This window comes from Equus caballus, chromosome 5 (genome assembly GCF_041296265.1).
Source record: "Equus caballus isolate H_3958 breed thoroughbred chromosome 5, TB-T2T, whole genome shotgun sequence".
NCBI classification, from domain to species: Eukaryota; Metazoa; Chordata; class Mammalia; order Perissodactyla; family Equidae; genus Equus; species Equus caballus.
The window spans coordinates 93,050,039-93,068,377 of NC_091688.1; the positions used below are offsets into that span (position 1 = coordinate 93,050,039).

At 38.8% G+C, this 18,339-nt stretch overlaps 1 protein-coding gene across 6 annotated transcripts in view; it reads left to right on the forward strand.

The window, feature by feature from the left end:
• ERICH3 (glutamate rich 3) overlaps positions 1-18,339 on the forward strand; it is a 104,422-nt gene that overhangs the window by 53,362 nt on the left and 32,721 nt on the right. For all 6 annotated transcript variants that reach the window (XM_014740216.3, XM_070267489.1, XM_070267490.1 and 3 more), the window contains 3 exons: positions 5,311-5,494; positions 10,171-10,357; positions 15,930-16,231. In XM_014740216.3, the coding sequence (XP_014595702.3) occupies positions 5,311-5,494; positions 10,171-10,357; positions 15,930-16,231 (673 nt within the window). The remainder of the gene's footprint in view (positions 1-5,310; positions 5,495-10,170; positions 10,358-15,929; positions 16,232-18,339) is intronic.

Consider the following 18,339-nt stretch of genomic DNA (forward strand, 5'->3'; position numbering starts at 1 on the left):
TTTATCCTGGGAAGGGATAGTCTCCCCAGGGTCAGTAAACCCCGGGTGTCAAAACATCAAGATAAGAAAACATGCTCAGTACACTGGCATTCAAGAGCTTTCAGATTTCAGCCCCTTTCCAGCTTTCTCTCCACTCCTATCCAAGCCAAACTGAATGACTCCCTACACCCTCAGTGGGTTAGTCCACCATTTCCCCACCTCTGACCTCTGCCCTTTTTTGTCACTTTCTGCTAGAAGTTCACCCACTGTCGAATCATCTATATTCTCTTTTTTCTCATTTAATTGCATGCTATCATGTTTTTGCCTTTTGTTAACTCTTAAAAAAATATGGAAGTTTATACTCAATGATGACAACAATGACTATACCTTTTATTTAGAGGGCCTTTGCCATGTGCTGGAAGTTTTGCCCGGGATTTTACATGCATTTTCTCGTTTAATACACACAATAAACCCAAGAGAGAGAATAGTTTCTCCATTTTAAAGATGAAACTGAGACAAGAAAGGTTAAATAACCTGCCCAAAGTCAGATCGCTAGTTAGCAGCAGACTAAGTGTACACACCCAGTAGGCTGACACTTAGAGCCCGGATTTATAATCCTCAAATCCGAATTATATGGATTTGATTTGCAAGTCTTTTTCTCTCAAATCTTTGAAGATATTAATTGTAATTGATCATCTATTTCTTCAGCACAGAGACCAGTTAGATCTCTAACTGATATTTCTATTAGGAAGGCAAATGCTGTTTTTCTATGAATTGCCTGAGTGCCTGAGAGATAAGAAGGGTGTGTTTCCATACCCGCCCTTCCCAGCCCTGCAAAGGCTTTGTGCTCTCCGGTGTATTTCTCTACATGGTAATAGGATTCCATCTCTTCCTCTCTTCAAAAGGATTTTGTTACTTTTCTTATTTCCCTTACTACATTCTGCTTAGTATAAATACTCAAGTACCTTTATTATTCCCTATTTCTACTCCCAGATTATGAAGCTTGTTGAGGGCAGGCATTTGATTTTCCTTATATTTGAGCAAGTATATCCATGCAAAACATTAAACTCTTAATTTTACTTTTTAGGTGAGGTAAATATCATGGAAATCAATATGCCTTTCAGATATAGATCTGTTTTCCCCAACAACCAATAAAGCCTAATGAATATTAGCTTTGCTGGAGAAATTGCACATTTCTTTTGTTTGACTTAATTTTGAAATATTTGTTCAATTTCCATTCTAGTCAATGCATTATCTTGGTATTTTTTACTCTTGGTTTTTCTCACCAGTGGACTCAGGTTTGAGAACGAGAAAGGAAAATATTAGCATGATTTTAATATATAATTCAACATGTCTCATAGTAGGCTTGATTTATTTCAGATAAACCCTTTCCTGTAAACAATGTTTTTGCTTAAAATTAACATTGCAGTTTGGTAACTACATAACTGAAAAAGACTTTAAAAACAGTTTAAAAAGCCAATTCAACAGTCAAAATATCTCAGCAGCTGGTACTGTGGAACACAAGCCCAGAAGAAAGGAAGTACCAAAGATGCTTCTGGGTGCCTGCAGCAGGTGGCGGTTAAGGGCAGACCTCTCTACTAAGAGGGTCAGATTTTGAGGCCTTTTCACCAAGAGCAAAATCCAACTGGGTAATTTCTGGGTCTTAACAAACTTACTGAATTCATTCTGTGGAGGGAGATGAGGAAGGGGAGGCTCATGTGTCAACTCAGCATCCTCAAAATCTGAAGCTCCGATACCTCCAGGATTGACGTGTTTGAGGGCATGTCAGGTATAAGCATGAGGTATGGGTTACACAGTAGTAAGAAAAATGGGCAAGAGGAAAGTGAAAAGAGGAAGCACAGTAAAAGCAAAGGAGGGAGGAGGAGAGAACAAGGAAAAAGCAGCGCGAGAAAGAGAAGAACCAAATGAGTATAGCGAGGAGAGGTTTCCATTACAACCAGCTCCTCTGAACCTTCAGGATGTGAACACTTAGTGCTTGTCCTCTGGCTCCTATCAGAATTTTCTCTTTGTAAGATCTGAATCAGAGTCAACATGGGGACTGCCTGCCACTCGTTATGGTCAGAGTTTTTGTCAATCTTCATCAAGACTCAATCATTAAGGGTGGTGTTTTGTTGAACAGGACACTGTGAATCAGTTTTCATGTTCTGGTACCTATCAAGCTCTTATAAATGTAGAAATCTCCTGATTTAGGGCAGGGTCAACCCTACTGTAGCTTTTGTCTCAGCAAAGAACAGAATGTGGAATGCCTAATTGTTCCATGTCTGTGTCCAGCCAGATCAATGTTTATGAGGCCCTTACTAGATGTCAGCACTGGCAAGACACTAAGGGCATAAAGATTGGTGAGATGCTGTCCTTATCTGCTGAGAGAGAGAAATACAAGGAAATAGTTTCAATACTATGTGATTCATACAGTTAAATAAGCCTGTAGATTAAAAACATGTTGGTAGTGTTTGGGCCACTACAATTAGTTCAGTTGCTGGAACTTTAAATGTAACATGAGGAATTGCAATAGTTGAGAGACAGTAGATTAGAGAATGCAAGACATTTTATATTGTCTGAGGAATGTCGGACCTCATCCCGTGGATGTTGGGAATCACTGAAGGATGTTAAGCAGGAGAGTAATGTGATCTATTTAGTGACAACAGATCACTCTGATACCCAGGAGGAGGGAGATTTTGAGGGACATAGGCTAAAAGTGGAGAGACCAATTAGTAGGGTGACCTTACTAACTAGAAGTTTACTGTAGTGGTCCGAGTAAGACTTCATGATGTCCAGAGTTCATCAGGGCTTGGCCAAGTGGATGGAGAGGAGTTGCTATCAGCAAGAACGGGCGCTTTGACAGCCATACAGTCTCTCAAATCCACCCCTCACATAGGCCTGGGCAGGGATGAAAGAGATCCCAGTGAAAATTAGTATGTCAATTGAATGCTGAATGTTAAAAATATATCATGGCTGACTGGTTAGCCACTCAGTGAGCTTGCTGTTTATTTGTCAGCTCAGATTGTGCTTGCCTGAGAAATAGGAAAAGAAATGGGAAGGAAGGTCGTAAGCAGCTGGTGAAGGGAAGTGTGGAAGGTAACCCTTAGTTGTGAGGGGCATGAGGCCTTGCTCTTGTTCTTGAAATTGGACTGAATTTTTGTGGGAGATTTTAATGCTTTGTTAAACTTTCATCAGTCTGGGGTCACTATAACCTTGGGAGATGGTGTGTATAGAGGCAATTTAGTCAACTGAAAGAAACAACCGTTCATTTCCTAGTGCACGTATTTAATCATGAGCTGTCACTTGGGCCTCCCTTAGAACCCAGAAAAGGTTACTCAGTGGCAATAACTGGGGAATATTTTAAAAAGAGTGAAGTAACTAGGCCCAGGAGAAAAGAGATGTTGCTATCAGGAATACATTTCAGCAAAAAAAAAAAAAAAAGAATAAGAGTAAATGAAAAGGGTAAAAGCTGTCATTTCCTTTATTTTATTTTTAACTCTTCTTCCTTCCAGTTTCTCATTTTGCACATACAAGGCAGGCCTTTCCTCCACTCTAATCCTACTATTACCTTGTATTTATATAGTGCCTATCTCCTAGAAGCTCACAGGGCTGCCTCTGAATCCATGCCACTTTAGAAAGTGTTGCTTAGCAAAAGGGGGACACTCTTATTTAATCTGTCCTATCGTTAAATGTTCTAGTGGGAGCTTGGAGCTGGATTTGCCATAGGCTGCTGATTGTGCATTGGGCTGCTGATTGTGCATTGGGCTGCACACATGCATGTCACAGCAGAAGTGGCCCAGGCAAGAGGAAATGTAGGATGATTTTGCATCTAGGAGCCAAGCCTGCCATCATCCCTTTGCTTCAACTGTGACTCAGGGGGGTGTTTTTAATCTGCAGAGAATTATCCAGTTTGCTGATTTCCCTTCATGGCTCTTGATGTCCCTGAAACATTTCTGTTGATTATCTCTCTATTTGGGAGCTCCTTGTCCATAGACAGGACAATTTGCTTAAATTTCAAGTCTCGGGCTTGTCCCCCCATTTACAGTTTTCGGACTGTCACTTGCAGAATTTCACTTATTTCCTCTGGGTTTTGCTTCAGAGAAATAGAATTTAATGAGAAAAAAATTCCACTGAGGTGGAAGGGGATGGATTTGGAGATGGAAATATTGTGGTAATTCCTTCAGAAATTTTTGTTGCAGGTTTGTTATTCTTTAAAAAAAATGCATCCTTCCAAGGCATCCATAATTCAATGAACTCAAACTCAAATAACTGCATTGGATTCATTGAAAGTTGGTCTCTGCACATTTTTTGTTTAGCTAAAAGTTGGTTTTTAGAAAAGTGAAGTGGGTTAAAAGTCATGAGTGACCTCTGTATAATTTTAGAAGCTGACAATATTCTTACTAGGCCCTCTTAAAGTCTCTCCACGTGCCATTTCTCTTTCTCTGCCTCGTCCTCCTCTTCCTTTTCCTGTTTCACTTTCCTCATCTTCCTCTTGGAGGTTAGACAAACACTATGCTCTTTCACTATTGTGAAAGTACTTCAAAGTATAAACTAGGAGGCAACGCATAGGATGTTTCCTTTTGTCTCTGGAATTGATTATTTTATAAATAATTTAAATTTGTCAACGCCATAGAATATGAGATAGGCTTATGAGGTGATTATTCTCTTGTTGGGTATATTGTTCGATATTAAAAATAATATTAATGTTGGTTTTTCATTGAACTGAAAGCCTCCTATGAAGCTGGATAATCCCAGACACATAATGTATGTTGTCCCTAGTCCTCAGAGTGACCAGAGAAGGAATCAAATGTGTTTCATCTCCCTCTCACATAGAATAAACTCAGGGAAGGATATATTGTCAGTGCTCCAATGTGAAGACAGAGCTCTCAATTACAAACACAATTGCTAAATCACAGTCAATATCTATTCAAATTAGGACAAAATTATGTCACCAATACTTAATTAATTAGTTTGATTTGGATGTTTATTTCATAACTAGCTAAAAGAGCCAAGGGCAGTGTCCTCTTAGAGTCATTGACATTTCTCCTGTATGTAAAACACACGCACATGTAAAATAAAAAGTGACAAACTTTGTCCAAATCCCCAGCATTTACATTAAAAATACAAAGCCAAAATGTATGTGTTATAATTGGTAGAGGCATTTATTTTGTAGTGGGCTTGACTTTCTGTGCACCAAGTAGACTGACATATTATAAAGGTTTTGTTGCTAGGTACATAAAAATAGCCTTTTCTACTCTTCATATTACCATGTCATCACACTCTGATTAGAAGGTAATTAGTTGATAAGCTCCCTTTTGTTGTTTGTTCTAGGATTCAAGAAGAATTCATAATAAAACACCACTGCATAGTAACGCAGCTATTACAATGATCTATTTGGGGAAAAATGTGCACCTATCCTATGATGACCCAGACTTCCGGGATGAAATAAAAGTTTATCAACAGCACTGTGGTGGGGAAAACCTCTGTGTCTACAAAGGCAAACTACTTGAAAAAGGTATACATAAAACACGAATTTTTTTTAACTGCTTGGAGTTGATGCTATAGATAAGCCATTGTTGATATAATATCAAAATGACTTCAGTCACTCTATGAAATTACGCATTTCCAGGGACTTGTAAACCAGCTGCCTAAAAAGCAAATCTAGATTTACTTCTCCGTGATTGAAACCGAAGCAGCAATTACCCTTGCAGACTGGGGAAGAAAGAATTTGGAGTGATTTAATCCAGTAACAGATTAATTTGGGGACGGAGAAATATGATCATTAAAATGTTGCACGAATAAATTGTCCCCCCAATTACAAGTTAAGTATTTGGCTTGCCATAGTGAATTATATTGTACATTATTCTAAGAGAAAAGTACCAGATTGGCAATTTGTTCTTTCGAAGGATGTTGAGATAAAATCACAAATTCAATAAACTTCAGGGTGAATCACACCTAAATAACGTGGTGCAGAATTTGACTAAATGGCCTTTAGTACATTTCTGCTTTCATTTGACCATAAATCCATGTTTGTTAGCATAAGATAACTTTTGCATCCAATATAGGGTTTCACATATTGTACTCAAGTGGTTTTCATCAATATTTAGTTCTGTGGAACAGCAGTTAAAAGGATGAGTTGTTACAGGATTGTGTTTGTTATTTCCTTGCTTAAGAAACTCTGTTTAGAGAGTAATAGTGTTTTTACTAATTAAAAGAAATATTGATATTTGGGGAATCTTGGTATAGACTTGGGGCTTAAGGGAGGAGTTGGGGGCAAACATGGTGGTTGTTACTTTTGGTTTTTCTGATTTATCAATCAAAAACAGGGACTATTAATTTAAAAAAGAATTCAGGTACTTGAAGAGAAACTATACCTATGTAGAGATTAAATGTTTAAAACTTTCCAACGTATGAAAGAGTAAACATTTGAATGTTAGTTTCAACTTAAAGTAAAATATATAGTATTTTACTTTATAAAAATGTATAAAATTTATTTATAAGAAATAATTCTCAATAATGCTAGAAACTATTTTCCCCCATTTTATATACTTGGCTGAAATATAATTTACTTTTGTCTTATTTTGTTATAGCATTTGAATGTTCATTCCTCCCATTTTGTAGATGAGGAAAATGAGAGGAGTCCACAGCACAGTGGCTTCTCAAGGTCACATGTGCAGCCCTGGACAGGGTCAAGAGCCATCCCGGCCCCCTGACTAGTTGCAAGACCCTTGCTCAGCACTATTCAGCCCCACTTAGTTATTCTCAGTAGCAACAGGTTTCCTATACTTTCATAATATGAGGGGTATGAAACCCTTAACGATAGTGGCATAGATACATACACTTATTTTTTAGAAGTATAACTTTCAACTCTTCATTTAGGAGAGTTACTGAAATTAACCATAGTCTAAAATCGGAATTAACACAATGAAACTTCTCCTGTGCCTTAGATCACACTTCATTTAACAAAATGCGTGTATAATATCTATTTTACTGCTGGAAAAATGTACATACAAGTGAAAAAAGAACCAGACTTAAAGACTTAGCCGAATGATTTTCTGGGAGACCGTATGTACTCTGTGATCAGAGTGCAAAACCAAAGGTTATGGGAGAGTGTAACTTGGCTGAGTGTTATGTTGCATACATAGTGATCCTGGGGCTGACTTTTTGTTATGTCATTTGACAGTCTTGAATAATAGGACGGAATGGGGACCTAAATAATTGAATCCTGTCCACACAATAATTTTGTCTCAGCTTGCCCTTGATTGCCAGGAAAGTAATTGTTCAAAATTGAAAAGTTGGGTGGCTCAGAGTTGACTTGTGGTTCAGCAATCTTAGCAATTTAGCTGGACTGAAAAGAATCTGCCCTTTTTACAAATCAAAGCTGTGCATGATTCAGTGAAATGTGAATAGGTTTTTAGAAGATTTCTGTTAAAAAAAAAAAAGAGTGTTTAACGTCAAGCTTGGAGCAGTAAACTCATTAAAAGTGTGGCATTCGTTAATTTGTCTTGCTTTTGGATGAGAAATAACAATAAAATTAATTATTTAGGAGTGTGGCAAGCGCATCTTTTATTCCCATGGTAATTCATGGTGTCTCGCAGTTTGATTTTAGACATCAAGCCACACGTTGATTGTTTATTAAGTATACCTATGAAGTCACCAAGTATATCTGCTCCTTGTAAAAAATACAGGTCTTCTCATTTTAATTTTTTTCTATCGTGTTCATCCTTTCAAACAAGGCAAACCTTAGCTCCTGGGTTCATGTGGATACAAAGAACAAAGTAACTTTTTTCTGGCCCTCTTATAATCCCCTTTTTCTTCTGCCTCATTTTCTTGTATTCCCATAACCTGATCCTGTTGTACCTGTCTGTGCATTCCTCATTACTCCCTCACAAATACGGCTGCTTCACTGGCCCCGGCACTCCCTAATACTGTTATCTTGTCTTTTCTGTGCTATTTCCTTTGTCTGCAGTAGGACAAAGGATTTTAAATTCAAAATAGGATTTTAGATGTCTTCCTCACTTTTTAAGATTCAGATTAAGGCTGTGAAGCTTTGTCAGCTGACTTCTAGTCTTTTTTATCCCTCTCTCTTGATGTCTCTGGCTCTTAGACTACATTTAAAACTGAAGCGTTTCATTGTACTGTGACTTATATTAATTGTGTTTTATTTTTCTTTTACTCGGTATTGTATGCTGATTTTAGCTTTTAAAAATAGCTTTATTGACGTATAACTTACATTCCATAGAATTCATCCATTGTAAGTGTACAATTCACATATTTTGGGGAATTGTGTAGGGTTGTGCAGCCATTATTGCAACCCAGTTTTAGAACATCTCTATCACTTCAAAAAGTTCCCTTGTCCACATTGGCAGTTAATCCCCCTCTCATAGCCAGCCCCAGGCATCAACTGATCTGCTTTCAGTCTCTCCAGGTTTGCCTTTTTGGGACATTTCATATAAGTGAAATCATATAATAGGTAGTATTTGTGTTTGGCTTCTTTCACTTAGCATAATGTTTTTGAGAGTCATCCATTTGTAGCATCATCTAGCAATAGTTGCTCTCTTCTTATATCACTGAATATATTCCATTACGGGAATATACCATGCTTTCTTGGTTTTTTTTTTTTTTTTGAGGAAGATTACCCCTGAGCTAACTACTGCCAGTCCTCCTCTTTTTGCTGAGGAAGCCTGGCCCTGAGCTAACATCCGTGCCCATCTTCCTCTACTTTATATGTGGGATGCCTACCACAGCATGGCGTGCCAAGTGGTGCCATCTCTGCTCCCAGGATCCGAACCAGAGAACCCCGGGCCGCTGAGAAGTGGAACATGAGAACTTAACCGTTGCACCACCGGGCCGGTCCCTATACCATGTTTTATTTATCCACCCCCAGATGATGGATGTTTATGTCATTTCCAGTTTCGGACTATTATAAATCATGCTGTTATGAATTATAAATACAAGTTTTTGTGTAGACATCTGGCTTCCTATGCCATTGTCCTGGGATCTGGAGAAACAAAGATGAGTAAGGCCAGTTACAGCTCTCATGGATTTCACAAACATGCAGGGCAGCAAACATCTAGATCAGGGTTCTCAAAATGTGGTCCCTGGACCAGCAGAATAAATGTCACCTGGCAACTTGATAGAAATGCAAATTCTTGGACCCTACCTAATCAGAAACTCTGGGGTGAGGCCCAGCAATCTGCGTTTTAATAAGCCTTTTAGGTGATTCTGATGTACACTAAAGTTTGAGAATCACTGGTGTAGCTATATTTTAATATATTGTAATAAGTGCAACAATAGGAAATATGTCACAGCAGATAGGTGAAAATTATCACCTCTATTATTGGTAAAAGTGGAAGAGTCCAGAGAGGCTTCTTTTGTAGGAAGTGACATTAGAAGTGTCATGAGAAACAGACTTCTGAGTCTTGGTAGACTCTGAAGAATAGGGTTTCTCAGACTTGGGGTTTGGGAACTCTAAGGTGAGACCTTTTCAAAGAGCATTATAAAGACTTGGAATGATTAAAAACTATTAATTGCAAGCAGTGGTTCTTAATTTATTGGTTGGACTTTTGGGTAGGTGGGGGAACAAGAAAGATTCTCAAATCCAGGCAGAGCTGAGAATGCATTGGAGATGGAATAATTCTGCCTCATCCATGTATGTGTTAGGATGTTTCAAAATGCAACTAAAAATATAAATTTATTTAAAAGCATTACTGAGCTCATGGTAGCCTTTTGTCACGTACTTTATTGCTAGATAACAAAGTAGAGGCATGGCATGTAGAGAGATGTCTGGAGTCAAACACTAACTCTTCCACTCACTGTGTGATCTTGGATAAATTACTGAATTCCTCTAAACTTTAATTTCCACACAAAGCAATGAGTGATAACAAATTCCCACTTCATGCAGTTGTTAAACACAGCCAAGATAATCAGGCATAATGCCTGGCCATAGTAAGTGCTCATATAATGGTAAGTATTATTATTTTCTTAGAAATCAAAGAGTTTTATAACATCTTGGAGTATTTTATTATAAATAAAAGTAATAAAATATTATTTATGATTAAAAAATTGTCCTCGAGTTAAAAAGGTGATCTAGAGCATAATATTGTACTTATCTAACAAGAAAATGTGATTTTGAACCTGTTAGTCCAAAGTCAGTAGTTTTCACTAATGTATTTCCTTTTTTAATTGCAGAGACCTTTCAGTTTATTTCCAAAAGGCACCATGGTTTCCCCTTCAGTCTCACCTTTTTCCTGAATGGGATTCAGGTGAACAGGTTAAGCTCCTGCTGTGAATATAAGCATCGAAAAGGTTCCAGACTTGGAGGCAAAAGAGGCTACTTCGGATTTGTGTGTGTCGAGAGATCATCTCCTTGCTACAAGTATGGAAACACATGTCCTTTGGTAGAGGGCAAGTTTTGCTACATTTTCTTCTTATGCTTTTACTGATGTATTTCTCAGCACAATTTGTTAAGAAAGATATCAGTGTAGATAAGCCTAACGTATCAAAGTTAAAGGTTATTTATTACAACCCTGTGTCTTGCATTTGAAATTATAAGACATAAATTAGATTTCCAGATGTGTTATGTAATGGGGATAAATGCTGGTGGTGTTTCAAATTTCTCTTTCTCTTTCTCCCTTTTCTCTTAGTGCTTTAAGTTCTGTTTCTGAAGTAAAGGAGAGAGTTGCTTTTTTTCCCTCATTCCTCTTAGTAACTCGTTTTGGGCTGAACCCCAAAGCATGTACCAAGCATCTGTCTTATATGGTTGGATATTATAGGATATGCATATTAGATGTGTACTTGTGTTATGACCTGGCCCAATTATCATCTCATGCTCCTAGTTTTAATCTCAGGAGTAACAAAATGCATAATAAAAGGTCAGTTTTGACTGTTGGTTATCAGCTTTTGTATTGGACATTCTGTTTGAAATCAGGATGCTAGCTTGCAGGCTTTCTTTAACTTTTTCTGAAAATACTCATGGAGAATTAACTATATGCCAAGCTAGAACACAGGACTGAACCAACCAAAGTGCCTGCCCCATGGAGCCCAATCTAATGGGGGAAGGGCAAATAACATACCAATAAACCAATTAATATATGTCAGATGGCAACAAACTTGGTGAACACAATACAGAGTAAGGGAGATACAGGGAGTGAGGAGGGGCAAGGGTCAGAGGGCGGTGTTATTTTGTCTAGGATGGTCAGGAAGGGCTCTCTGAGAAGATGTCTTTTGAGCAGAAACCTGAGGAAAAGTCTCCTCTTTCACATAGTTTTTCAGGGAGAGAAAAAGCATGTACAAAGGATGTGAGGCAGGAGCGTTCTAGGTGTGCCTAAGCTAGTGTGGCCAGAGCAAAAGGAAGGAGTTGGGCAATGATAGAAGATGAGGTCAGAGAGACAGTGGAGCCAGGTCATGTAGAGTCTTAAAGTCACTGCAAGGACTTTGACTTTTATTCGAAGAGAGATGTGAAGCCTCTAAGGTAGGTTTGGAGCAATGACCTGCCATGATCTGACTGTAGCTCCTATGGGAAAAACAAACTAGGGGGGAGGAGGGGAGAAGAGCAAAACCTACTTTAATCCAGAGGAGAGAGGATGGTAGAAAGAATTAGAAGTGATTGGAGTCTAGATATATTTTGAGAGTAGAGTTTACAGGATTTATTGATGGATTGAATGCAGGGCATGAGATAAAGAGCAGAGCCAAAGATGATTGAAAAGTTTTTCGCCTGAACAACTGGACAGATGTCCAGTTAACATGTACTAAGATGAAGAAGACTGTGGAAGAATCAGGTCTGGGAGTGGAATGAAGGGGTTTTGGTTTTGAACACATTAAACTTGAGACGTCTACGAGATATGCAAGTAGAGATGTTGAGTAGGAAGTTGGATATGTGAATCTGGGTCCAGGCTGGAGATATAAATTTGAGAATGGTTTGTATATAGATGGCATTTAAAGTTATAAGATGAGATAAAATTCCTTAAAAATTGAATGCAGATAGAGAAGATGTCTGAGTAATGAGCTTCAGGTCACTCCAGTTCAAAAATGAGGGAGATAAAGAACAACCAGCAAAAGGCCCAAGAATGAAAGCCTGTGAGCAGAAGGAGTGATGTCTTGAAATGAAAAAAATGTTTGGAGAAGAGGGCATCATCAACTGGGTTGAATGTGTGGAGAGGTGAAGCAAAATGAAGAATGGAGATGGAGCATGATTTGGTAATGTGTTGGTTATTGGTGATCTTAGACAGATTAGAGTGGAGTGGTAGGAATGCAAGCTTGATTGGAGTAGGCTTAAGACATAATTGGAGAAGAGTTAAGGGCAGAGAATATAGATAACTCTTTTTAAATAGTTTTCTATAAAGGATAGAATTTGGGTGGTAGCCAGGAGGGAGGATGTAGGGATCAAAGGGGGCTTTTTATTTCTTAAGATGTGAGATATTATAGTATGGTTATATGCTAACAAATAAGACTGATACCCTAGAGAAGAAAAACTTGATCAGCATCACAAAGAGGGAGAAATTGCTGGAGCAAATTGCTTGAGTGGACTAGAGGAGATGAGATCTGGGGCTCAAGTGGAGGCATTATCCTTAGAGGAGGAGAAACATTCTTCCATAGTCACAGGAGGAGAGATGGCACATAATATATAGAGAGAGGTAAGTTGGTGGATGTCTTGGGACCAACTGGAAGTTATCTGTTGATTGTTTCTATTTTTTCAATCAAAAAAGAATTTATCAGCTGAGGTTAAGGCTGAGGGAGGAGGGATTGGAGACTTTAGGAGAGAGAGGATGTATGAGAGTCATCCAGCAAGTGGGAGAGTGAAAGGCCGAGAGCAATATAGTAGGAGCGCCCAGGTGTACTTAGGACCCACCTGAAGTTGCTTTCCTGTTCCAACTCAAATATGCTTTCTCCAATTTTGTGAGCAAGTCATTTAATGAATTTCTGTTTGGCTCCCAGGAAAGCTTATGAGCTTATACAATCATCCACATGCAAACACTTTGCATTCTTTGGGAGTTGCTGTATAAATACAAGCTGTAAATGTTTGGTCTTAAACACTTTCTATGGAGGTTTAATAATCAGTACCAAAATCTGATTGATGACATCTACTCTCCTACTCAACACTTACTAGCCTCTGTACAATTCTTTATACGATTTCACTTGGTCCCTTCTAGCTTCTTTCTTTGCCCTTTTCAAATAATGATAACAAAATGGTTGAGGTATTAAAGAGTAAGGCCTATTTCCTTCAACTAAAATGGCACAGTCCTTACAGGACATTGATTTTCAATGTTTTGTTAGCTGCATAATCATTTCTCCAAATGAAATCTGTGAATGTCCAAAGTAGAACAGTGTGGTGTCATTTTATGTCTCCCTGGCGCAGACTAGGTAAAAGTCGAGGCAGACTGGTTTAAATGGGGCAGGGAGGCGTGGGTGAGTGCTAGAGCCTTGCTTATTTGGTTCTGTCCTGCTAGAGACTACTCTGGTTATTCCAGAAGCACCAACACTGCAGAACTCCAGTGAAAATTGAGAACAACCCCTAAGGAGACTCATATCACTTATCATATTGCATGACCTTGTTTTTTTTTGTCACATCCATAAAAATACTTTCAGTTATTTTAGGGATGTACATTATGCCCTCCAATTTGTTGGAAATTAAATTAATTTTAATTCATTTAAAAAAATTGGTTCCTGAAACATTTATTACGATAAAATAAAACAATAGGGAGTTCTATTTCTAAATATGATTATGAATTACCTGTTTAAGGTCCTCAGAAAACAAGAAAAGCTCAGCTGTGGTCACTTCCAAAGTGTGGAGATTCCACAATTGTACTCATCCTTCAGTTGCTGGAACAGTGTGAAGAGACGTGGTAGCTATTTTCAGCTGCTGGAGTGAAACACAGGAAGAAGAATTGCCCAACCAAATAGGATGCAGACTGCTGTGAGCTTTAGTGATCAGAATCAACACCTCAAATTATACTCGGAAGTCACATAGGTAGTCAGTGACGAGGACACACAGATGTTACTCACTTTGTGCGTCCAATTCCCTCAAGCAGATGGGCACTAGAAAGTCTGTGTGTGCAGTAGGGAGGCATCAAAGCCTCTACACGGTCACAACATAAACTAAAAGTAACAGCATATCAGAGGCTCCAAATCAATGGATTTGGGGTTGCCATTGACAAGGGAAGAACAGCTTGAACAGAAGGCAATGCTAGTCATCATATTCTGGGGAGATTCATGACACTTCTATTCCAGGGAAAGCAATGTGCTAAGTACATCATCATTACAGTCAAGAAATATTTATCATGCTTAATATGGGTGAGGTAAATGTATTCTTATTATCTCATTTTTTAGAGCCTGATAGTTACTTTGAGTGCAAATCCTTTTAGCTTTATTTTATGGGGAGCTATTGAAAAGATAAGTGATATAACTAAGTTCTCATATTTGCTTGTTGGGAAAATTGATTAAGATCAATCTCTATGCTATTTCTAGACTGGGGATGGCTGAAATTCAGCGAAATCTTCAGTTTAAGAAATTACCAGTGGCTTTGATTCACAGTGAGGCAACTTTCAGATTTTGCATATTATATCTGTTCTTCCTGACCTGACAAGTCTTGACTTTCTTCTGATCCCTGTTCACCTGCTCACTCTAGTTGATCAGTTCCCTGATAGTCGTGTAACACGTAGAGAAGGTGACGTGTAGTTCTAGACGAGGAGGTGTGTGAAGACAGATAGCTGCCAGGCGCCTTCCTCAGGTCGTGGATTTTCTCTAGGCGTAGTTTTCTCGGTGAAAACTTCTCCGGATTGTGTTCGTTTCTGGTGAGGAGAGTGAGTGCTTTCCCTGGCGTCAGTCCAGCAGTGCAACGTTCGTTGGTGTAACTCGGCATCTGAGAGGCTCTACCCACCGTCTAATGATGTGGTTGTACTTCTGTGTGAGGTGATGGAGTCTAACAGTCCTGGGCTGGAATCCAGCTCCATCACTAACCTGCTGGGTGAACTTGGGCAAGTCATGGAACCCTTTAAGCCTCAGTTTCCTCATTTGTAAAGCAGTGACAATAGTTATTAACTCATTGGTCTGTGGGGTAATGAATCCTGTAAGATAATGTATGAAGTACCCAGCAGCTCAGCATAGAGGGAGTGCTTAATAAACTTGTTATTAGCATAATCATCATTTTTATTAATGTATTATTGTTGTTATTGGAATTCTTATTTCAATATTAACTCGAGAGAGAGAAAAAAACTATATAGAATTTATTCCCATTACTTTCATGATAATTGATTTAAAAAATATTTTTTACTGTCTTAATATGTTCAGATTATCTGCTCAGTTCACCAGATTTGTCTTTGAATGACTTTATGACCTCTATAAATTATTGCCGTCTTCAAGGAACAAAAGCTTATTGCCAGCAAAAATCACCAAGATTTATAGGCTTCAAAAGGCCATTCTAAAAGCAATAATGACAGTTCTATTAAAATAAGTGTGCAGGCTCCCCAGGTGTTTATTTAAAGGGCATAACAACATTTGACTGTATATGTTTCTTAAAAAGTCAGTCATATTTATTTAGAGTCAACCTTGTAAGTCAGTCTTTTGCTGTTGTGTTGTTGAAATAATAAATTGTCAAACACTGAATGGCGTCTTTATTCTTCTGATATATACACATATAAATCATATATATAGATCTCTGTTATGAGGCCAAAAATATGCTTTAAGGCACAAATTATATTTTGAGACTATAGTTCTTAATTGTTTTCTTTCTTTGTTTATTATTGTGGATAAAATTATTAAGAATTTATTGTGTTCACTTATGAGATTTTAGTGTTAATAAAGATAAAACAGTTTATTTTAATTAACTCTCTACTATAATAAAAATATTCCTTATAACATGTCTTACTGGAATAAGTGATTTAAGAAGCGCTGAGGTTCCACTGCACTATATATAAAAGTTAATAAATACTTTATGTTAATATTTTTCATAGGTGCATTATTGCCATGGGCCTTGACAAAAAACCAACATCACCAAAACTTCGGAAAGAAAAGAGTATTGAGAAAAGAGAGGAACTGAAGAAGGGTGAGGGGAAACTGAAGAAGGATAGAGAGTACATGATGCCAAGAAGGAATGAGATGGAGGGGAGCAAAACATCAGCTTCAGCCATTTTTTCAGCTCAAGAGGAAAAAACAGGGTTCCCAGAAGTGAGAACTGCTGTAGAAGAAATGGAACTGCGAGGAAAACCAGGGCAAGATGTTTTGGAAGATGACCAGGAAAATATACTTAAATATGGTAATGGATAACACTGGTTCTTTTGTTGTTGCTTTTCTTAAGTCTTCAAAATCTGATTATTAAAATTTGCAAAAATATCCATTAAATGTTGTTCTCGGTTATCATCTTTAGGCAGCTCCATTCCTTGTGAGGAGCCCCTGACCGTCTTCCTCCGCTGCTTTGCATGGAGCCCTGTGTCACCTACCTCGGAGGAGGGCAGGCCTAAGTCCAGAGGGGTTGAAGTGCTTGTAGGGACACGAGGGGAAGGGGAGTGTATGGTTGTGTGAGCCTGAGGCTCTGTTCACTTCTGCAGAGAGAGACCATTTTGATCAAATAGAATTTTGCCAATTTCTTTTTTAGTATTTGAATCTACTTGCTTTGGTGAAGTTGATGATTTGGCCTCAGGTAGGCACAACCTATATAGTTGTATGGTGATAGAATATTCCATAACTAAAACAGTTGACATACGCTTGGGGTCCTGGAGCCTGTCTGTCTGCCTGTCTGGCTTTCTTATTCTTCTCTCCCTTCCTCACCCCTTCCCGCCTCTCTCTTTCCCTCCCCTGCCCTCCTCTCCTCTCCTCTCCCTTCTTCTTCTTCCTCCTCTGTCTCCTTTTCTTTCTTTCTTTCTCTCTTTCCCTCTTTCCCTGTCTCTCCCTCTCCCTCTCTCTGTTTCTGTCCACACACACACACACACACACACACACACACACACACACATCCATATATACAGTAGTAGTAGTAATAAAAGTGCCAGGCACTGAGTACTGGGTCAGGCACTTTCCACACACTATTTCTTCTTAGCCTCCCCATTCCATGTGGTAGAACTATTACCCCCTCCAGTTTACTGGTTGGGAAACTGAGACTCAGACATACAGAGAGAAAGTAACAGAACTAGGATTCATACTGTAGGAGAGGAAAAACTGTTTTCCCGCTCCCCATCTTAGGTTCATTGGCTGGGGCCTTGTGAATTACACTGACAAAAGAGGTTCAAAATGGAAAAAGAAACAGACGATTATTAGCATGTGCATTGCACACACACATAAGAGCACTCAGAGCTGAGTACCTCAAAGAGATGGTTAGAACTTGGGTTTATATGGCATCTTAACAAATGAAAAATGCATTTTTAGAGAAATGCCAAGACAAAGGAAAAGGCTTTGAGTTTCTAGGGGCAGCAGATTGTGGGAAGGCAAGTATATGGGGGAGCTAATGTTAGTTTTAGTGAGGTTTGTAATGTTGATTCCTCTGGTGCCATCTCTGGGCTGATAAGCGTCTAGAGTTGTCCCCTAGGATTAACGTCTGTCTTCCTGGTAGAGAGGGGAGCAGAGAAACCTCCGAAAATTTATGCCCTGCTTTTAGGCAAATAGGAGGAGGGCAGAGAGCTTTTCTTGCATTTATACTTCTCAATTGCCTTCAGCTCACAATAATCCTTATGCCAGAGTGGCGTATTTTGGGGCAGCACACTCTGCTACCCTTAATCCCCAGGCTTGTTTAATTCCAAAGCCCAGACTTTCAAGCACTGTCCAACCTCCTATTCTGTGCAAGTTATCCCTGATGTTACCTGGTTGTGGGTGAGGTGTTCAAAGAATCAGAAAGGAGGAGCTGCCTGAGTGTCCCTCTTGCACCCAGGAGACAAAGCTGGACTAGAGGAGCAGCAGCCATGGGCTGGGCTGAGCTGCGGAGGGGCTGGCACCAGGAAAGGGGCAGATCCCAGCTCTCTCCTTCCTCACCGCATCTTGTTGCTGCCCAAGGGGATCAGAAATCCAAGAGAATAACTACAGGGCTGTTATAGCACTGGACTTCATGTTTATTTATTACTGAAAGAATGTGACTGTCTTGAAGAAGATTTCACTTACAACACTTTGACCCAGTTTAGCTCTCTCATGATCCCTTCTAGCCTTTATTCTTATCTTAGACTGAGAATGAAAAATATCTATGGCAACAGTAGTAGCAGAGAGATTAACAAATGGGATGTGTTTTTACTTTCAAGACGTGGGTTTATTAAGGCCGTGTTCAATAGATGCTTTTCGTTTTCTTCATTTTTTTCTTAAACCAACATGGCCAGTACTACGCATAGTGTACATTATGAGTATAATACAGCTTTCCTCAAGATCTTTCTTCTGTGTTGAATA